General features: G+C 41.2%; 1 protein-coding gene across 1 annotated transcript; it reads left to right on the forward strand.

The window, feature by feature from the left end:
- The first annotated feature begins 3,548 nt into the window (after positions 1-3,548).
- Positions 3,549-4,487, forward strand: LOC111144088 (olfactory receptor 7C1-like). The gene has a single exon (XM_022498198.1). The coding sequence runs from the start codon at positions 3,549-3,551 to the stop codon at positions 4,485-4,487; it is 939 nt and encodes a 312-aa protein (XP_022353906.1).
- Positions 4,488-7,564: the final 3,077 nt, after the last annotated feature.

Below are 7,564 nucleotides of genomic sequence, written 5' to 3' on the forward strand. Positions count from 1 at the left end.
TGAGCTTCCCTATGACCCTGCCATTGCACTACTGGGTATTTACCCCAAAGATATGGATGTAGTGAAAAGAAGGGCCATCTGTACCCCAATGTTTATAGCAGCAATGGCCACGGTCGCCAAACTGTGGAAAGAACCAAGATGCCCTAACACGGACGAATGGATAAGGAAGATGTGGTCCTTATACACTATGGAGTATTATGCCTCCATCAGAAAGGATGAATACCCAACTTTTGTAGCAACATGGACGGGACTGGAAGAGATTATGCTGAGTGAAATAAGTCAAGCAGAGAGAGTCAATTATCACATGCTCTTCTGACTAAGCAAGCCAGACTCCCCTTTTGTTTGGTTTTTTAATCATCCTCTTTAAGAGATACACACTGAAGTTGCTTGACAATTTATGGGTAAAATTATATTTTGTCTGGGAGGTGTTTAAAAATAATCCTCTTGTGGTGACTAGAAATAGAGTGGCATGGTTACTGATAAAATAAAACATGTCATGGGCTAATAATTGTTGAACCTCCGTGATGAGTACGTGGATGGGAGTTCATCCATGATGATTAGAATCTTCTCTCTCCTTCCATATGTTTGGGTTTTCCATAATTAAAAAGGTTTTTAATGGTCCCAGTGGGAGGGGACACATTCTTCTGACATCAAAGGCACCCCCAAGAGACACAATTGACTGAAAATTTTCCATTTTGATTACAATCCCCAGATTCCTAGCAGTTATACTGCCCCAAGATTACAACAACAGAAAATTTTATTTAAGAGTAAGCTATGAGAATTCAGCGTGGAGTTCAACAAACTTTGTCCCTCACCTTCAGTTCATAAGTCTGAGGAAAGAAAGAAAGCCTCTTGTGCCTCCCAGAACCATCATCCTGGTCCAGAGATCCATGCCCGATTCCATCTCCTTGATCTGGAGGATACAGCTGCTGCCTCCACCCTTCACCTTCCTGGGAAGACTGGATTAACAAAACACATCCTGTAGATGACTCCATCTGATGTCAAGTAGGAAGAACAAGACAGCACATTCTTGGGAAATGAAATAAGAGGGAGGAGAAACAGTTTCCCTAGCTGCACAGCCAGGGGTAAGGAGATTGGGAAAGGCTATACATTCAAAATGATTCAGTAAATTTGAAATGTCCAACTGGCTAACCAAGCAGAACGTACTTCATCCTTTGCTTGTTCCAACTTTTCCACAGCCCTCCCCCTTTTCACAGGAACTATCCTCCTAATTCTCTCCCCAGTGGCTTGGGGTTTCCCCTAACACCTCACCCAGTGCCTGGTTTCCCCCTGGTTACCCTGCTGGCACTTGCACCACAGAGGGACTGTGTGGTGCAAGTGCCAGTACACTCCTCAGACTCACACACCCAACAAGCATTCACTCAGTTGTCTCTGCCATGTCCATGAGTGATGGCAACCTTCTCATTCCACCTATTTCTAAAGAGATAAAATGAGAACGTTCAGAAAAGGTTATCATGGTTCCAGCACCTTGTAAGTGTTAATAAATATTAATTAATGTTGTATTACCTAAAACTATTCAATGGTTTCCAATTGTACTTGATATAAAATATATAACCTTTAATACGCCCTAAAAAGCATCCCCCCAAAAATATTAATTACTATTTGTATCATTTTTCCAAGCACCTTCAAAAAGCCAGCCCCTGGTCTGTGTATGTCATATTTTCATACAATTGTAAATAGGCTGTTTTTCCCATTGTGTATCTGCTTATTGCTGGAACTAGAGAAGGAAAAGATACATGTTTATTTTTTTAAATCTAGCCTTATCAGAATGACTTCTTGGTTGTAACAGCTTTCCAACTGAACTTATGTAACCAATTATATCATCTGAGAAATGTGATCAATTTACTTTTACCTAAGACATAAACCTATTATTGTTTTCTTTGTACTGATTTTTTTTATTTAAGTTCAAATATCATTGTTTTTTCTCTAGTTATATTGGTTTGAAATTTCAGAACAGTGCTGCATAGTGGCAATGGCAGGCATACTTGTCTTCTCTATGGTCTTCGTGGGGATTCCTCAAATATTTTCATGTCAAGGTTGATATTAGCTGATGATCATGGAGCCATTTTTTAGATTTTATTTATTTATTTGAGAGAGAGAGAGTGAGAGAGCATGAGAGGGGAGAAGGTCAGAGGGAGAAGCAGGCTCCCCATGGAGCTGGGAACCCCATGCGGGACTTGATCCCAGGACTGCAGGATCGTGACCTGAGCCAAAGGCAGTCACCCAACCAACTGAGCCACCCAGGCGCCCCAATCAGGGAGCCATTTTATCATAGTTAAGAAATATCCTGTTTACAGTGTCCTCAGAACTGAGAGATTCATGCAGAATCTCTAACATCTTATATTTGGATGATGTTTTCCTGCTCATTTGCTCTACTATACTAAATAAAGTACCAATATGAAATGCTGGTTGCTTTCCAGGGTTGAATGCTACCTAGTCATAGCATTTGGTTTGCTTGATCAACTGCTGGACGTATTTTTTTGCTATTGTCTTTTATTTTTTTTTTTTCGGAAGAATTTTTTTTTTATTATGTCACACTATTCACCATATGGTATATTGCTATTATCTTTGATCTTTTTCCTAATACGCTAATTAAAGAGATTAATCAGTGATTTTTGTTATATTCCTCCTATCATAGAGGGCTGTTGGTTTTTGCATCCTGATTGAAATGGCTTCAGAAAACTCACTGGGACATTTATTTTCACGTGCTTCCAAATAATTTTTATTTATTGCAAATACCTTTTGTGAGATTTCAAAGTCAGTGATTTGGCATCATATTTTTCTGGGAAGTAAATTTGGTTGATGGCTCAATTTCTTCTTTGATGATTGGTCCATTATACATTTTATTTTCTTTTATTTACTTATTTATTTATTTATGTTGAGAGAGAAAGAGAGCAGTTGGTGGGGTGGGGTGGAGGGGATGAGGAAGAGTGAGAATCTTAAGCAGTCTCCATGCTGAGCCCCAACACAGGGCTCAATCTCACAATCCTGAGATCATGACCCAAGCTGAAATCAAGTCAGGTGCTTAACCAACTGAGCCACCCAGGCAACCCAGTCCATTATATATGTTGAATGGTCAAGTGAGTAACAAATATCATGATGTTATCATAGCTTATGGAAATTATTAGATCCAAACCCTTTTATTTTGTATTATTAAAATGATAATAAAATTATACTTTTATTATAAAGAAAATGTCCTTTTATTATATTTAGAAGTAAAGTATGAATTAAAGATATCTGAGAAGGCTAAGTCTGGGTGATCAGGTGTCTGTACAGTTGAACAACTGGGGTGAGCTTTGAGTGCAAAATTAGTTTTTACATGTAGGTTTTCCAGCTGGTGGTGTTAACATGGGGGAATTTGGTGGCACCTGGAAACCCCAAATTGACAGACAAGAAAGAAGAGACCATTAATCAAATAATTGTCTCCTCAATATCAGGTTCAAGGTAAAGGTGATTATGTTTCTGAGATGCCTGTTGGTCATTGATTTAATCTTGCTTCTTGTGCTCTTGGCAGACACTCCCTTTACATGGATCCAAGAAACCACTCAGGTATTCCAGTATTTCTCTTCCTGGGACTTTCTGAGAAGCCAGGGATTCAGTCTGTTCTCTTTGGGCTGTTCCTGTCTTTGTACCTGGTCACTGTCTTTGAGAACCTCCTCATCATCATGGCGATAAGTTCAGACTCTCATCTCCACACACCCATGTACTTCTTCCTCTCCAACCTGTCCTTCTCTGACATCTGTTTCACCTCCACCACCATCCCCAAGATGCTGCTGAACATCCAGACTCAGAGAAAAGTCATTACCTATGCAGGCTGCACCACACAGATGTATTTTTTCACTGTTTTTGGACTTTTGGACAATTTACTCCTTACTGCAATGGCTTATGACCACTTTGTGGCTGTCTGTCATCCCCTGCACTACACAGTCATCATGAATCCCCAGCTCTGTGCCCAGTTACTCATCCTGACCTGGCTCATCAGTGTTCTGGGGGCCCTTCCTGAGAGTTTAACCATGTTGCGGCTCTCCTTCTGTGCAGTCATTGAAATCCCACACTATTTCTGTGAACTCCCTAAGGTCCTGCCCCTCGCCTGCTCTGACACCTTCATCAATAATGTCGTATTATATATTGTGACAGGTGTTATGGGTTTTTTTCCTCTCACTGGGATCCTTTTCTCTTATTCCCGAATTGTCTCTTCTGTACTGAAGATCTCAACAGTGGGAGGAAAGTGTAAAGCATTTTCTACCTGTGGGTCTCACCTCTCTGTGGTCTCCTTGTTCTATGGAACCTGCCTGGGGGTCTATCTCAGTTCCATGTGGACACATGCCCCTCAGACAGGTGTGATCGTCTCAGTCCTATACACTGTGGTCACTCCCATGATGAACCCCTTCATCTACAGCCTGAGGAACAGGGACATGAAGAGGGCCCTGAGAAAGCTTCTCTGTAGTGTGTTGTCCTCCCAATGACAACAACAATGACCCTGTGCCTGGGCAAGTGATTAAGGACAACAGAACAGAGTTCTTAATAGTGTGGACTCTGAAATTTCCCTGACTGGGTTCAAATGCTAGTGCCGCCTTTGATAGATAATGATCTCGAGAAAAATGCTCACCCTTCATGCACCTCCATGTCTCCATGGAACTATAACAAAGCATGCTTCATCAGGGTGATGAAAGGATTGAATGGAATAATATGTTAAGCTCCAGCATAGGGCATGCAAGTGGCAAGTCCTAAGTAAATATCAGCTACTGTTACAAAAAAAAAAAAAAAAAAGAGCTATTTTTTAAACATTTTTTTATTTTATTTATTTTCAGCATAACAGTATTCATTGTTTTTGCCCCACACCCAGTGCTCCATGCAATCCGTGCCCTCTCCAATACCCACCACCTGGTTCCCCCAACCTCCCACCCCCTGCCGCTTCAAACCCCTCAGATTGTTTTTCAGAGTCCATAGTCTCTCATGGTTCACCTCCCCTTCCAATTTCCCTCAACTCCCTTCTCCTCTCCATCTCCCCTTGTCCTCCATGGAGCTATTTTTTTTTATGATGTTCCGGTTTTCTGTTTCCATACAGTTAAGCTAGTTTCTCTTCCCAAGTGCTGTCCTCCATTATGACTAAGTCATAAAGCTCAGTGACCCCAGGAAGAAAAAGACTTTGATGTAGGGCAAAATCTCTCAACCGTGGCATTATTGATATTTAGGGCTGGATCATTCCTTGCTGTGGGAGTTGTCCTGTGTGTTATAGGATGTTTAGCAGTATCTCAGGCCTCTAAACACTGGGTTCCAGTAGTATTGCCAGCCAAGTTACAACAATTAAAAATGCTTCCAGATATAACCAAATGCTCCATGGGGGCCAAATCACCCCCACTTGAGAACCACAGAGGAGTGTATTTCCTTTTATTTTCTCTCTTCAGTTTTTTATTTAAATTCTAGTTAGTTAACATACAGTGCAATATTGGTTCCAGGAGTAGAATTCAGGATTCATCACTTACATACAATACCCAGGACTCATCACAAGTACCCTCCTAATACCCATCACCCATCTAGCCCATTACCCACCCACATCCCTCCATCAACCTTATTTTTTCTCTCTCTTTTTTTTAAGATTTTATTTATTTTAGAAAGAGAGAGCTTGTGAGCAGGGGGGAGGGGCAGAGGGAGAGAATCTCAAGCAGACTCCACACCAAGCACAGGCCCAGTGTGGTGCTTGAGCTCATGATCCTGAGATCAAGGCCCAAGCAGAAACCAAAAGTAGGACACTCAACCGACTGAGTCACCCAGGTGCCCCTGTTCTCTGTCTTGTGTGTGTGTGTGTGTGTGTTTGTGTGTTATGTTAGTCACCATAAAATACACTAGTTTCCCTGTTCTCTATCTTTAAGAGTCTCTACAGTTTGTTTCCCTCTCTCTTTTTTCTCTTTTCCCCCTCCCATATGTTCATCTGTCTTGTTTCGTAACTTCCACATAAGAGTGAAATCCCATGGTATTAGTCTTTCACTGACTGATTTATTTTGCTTAGCATAATACACTCTAACTCCATCCATGTCATTGCAAATGGCAATATTTCATTTTTTTGATAGCTGACTAATATTCCATTGGCTATGCCATATCTTCCTTTTTTTTTTCAGCATAACAGTATTCCTTGTTTTTGCACCACACCCACTGCTCCATGCAATCCGTGCCCTCTCTAATACCCACCACCTAGTTCCCCCAACCTCCCACTCCCCACTGCTTCAAACCCCTCAGATTGTTTTCAGAGTCCATAGTCTCTCATGGTTCACCTCCCCTTCCAATTTCCGTCAACTCCCTTCTGCTCTCTAACTCCCCTAGTGCTCCATGTTATTTATATGCTCCACAAATAAGTGAAACCATATGATAATTGACTCTCTCTGCTTGACTTATTTCACTCAGCATAAGCTCTTCCAGTCCTGTCCATGTTGCTACAAAAGATGGGGATTAATCCTTTCTGATAGAGGCATAATACTCCATCATATATGGTCCATCCATATATGGACCACAGCTTCCTTATCCATTCGCCTTTTGAAGGGCATCTTGGTTCTTTCCACAGTTTGGCAACCGTGGCCATTGCTGCTATAAACATTGGGGTACAGATGGCCCTTCTTTTCACTACATCTGTATCTTTGGGGTAAATACACAGTAGTGCAATGGCAGGGTCATAGGGAAGCTCTCTTTTTAATTTCTTGAGGAATCTCCACACTGTTTTCCAAAGTGGCTGCACCAACTTGCATTCCCACCAACAGTGTAAGAGGGTTCCCCTTTCTCCACATCCCCTCCAACATATGTTGTTTCCTGTCTTGCTAATTTTGGCCATTCCAACTGGTGTAAGGTGGTATCTCAATGTGGTTTTAATTTGAATCTCCCTGATAGCTAGTGATGATGAACATTTTTTCATGTGTCTGATAGCCATTTGTATGTCTTCACTGGAGAAGTGTCTGTTCATATCTTCTGCCCATTTTTGATATGATTGTCTGTTTTGTGTGTGTTGAGTTTGAGGAGTTCTTTATAGATCCTAGATATCAACCTTTAGCCTGAACTGTCATTTGCAAATATCTTCTCCCATTCCGTGGGTTGCCTCTTTGTTTTGTTGACTGTTTCCTTTGCTGTGCAGAAGCTTTGATTTTGAAGTCCCAAAAGTTTATTTTGGCTTTTGTTTCCTTTGCCTTTGAGACATATCTTGAAAGAAGTTGCTGTGGCTGATATCGAAGAGATTACTGCCTATGTTCTCCTCTAGGATTCTGATGGATTCCGGTCTCACGTTGAGGTCTTTTATCCATTTTGAGTTTATCTTTGTGTATGGTGTAAGAGAATGGTCTAGTTTCATTCTTCTACATATAGCTGTCGAGTTTTCCCAGCACCATTTATTGAAGAGACTGTCTTTTCTCCACTGTATATTTTTTCCTGTTTTGTCGAAGATTATTTGACCGTAGAGTTGAGGGTCCATATCTGGGCTCTCTACTCTGTTCCACTGGTCTATGTGTCTGTTTTTATGCCAGTACCATGCTGTCTTGGTAATCACAGCTTTGTAGTAAAG

The sequence above is a fragment of the Enhydra lutris genome, unplaced genomic scaffold (genome assembly GCF_002288905.1).
Source record: "Enhydra lutris kenyoni isolate GAN:26980312 unplaced genomic scaffold, ASM228890v2 scaffoldscaffold10, whole genome shotgun sequence".
Taxonomy (NCBI): Eukaryota; Metazoa; Chordata; class Mammalia; order Carnivora; family Mustelidae; genus Enhydra; species Enhydra lutris.

Excerpts from the sequence above, each read along its gene's own strand:
- LOC111144088 (XM_022498198.1), top strand. The coding sequence starts at position 3,549 with ATGGATCCAAGAAACCACTCAGGTATTCCAGTATTTCTCTTCCTGGGA.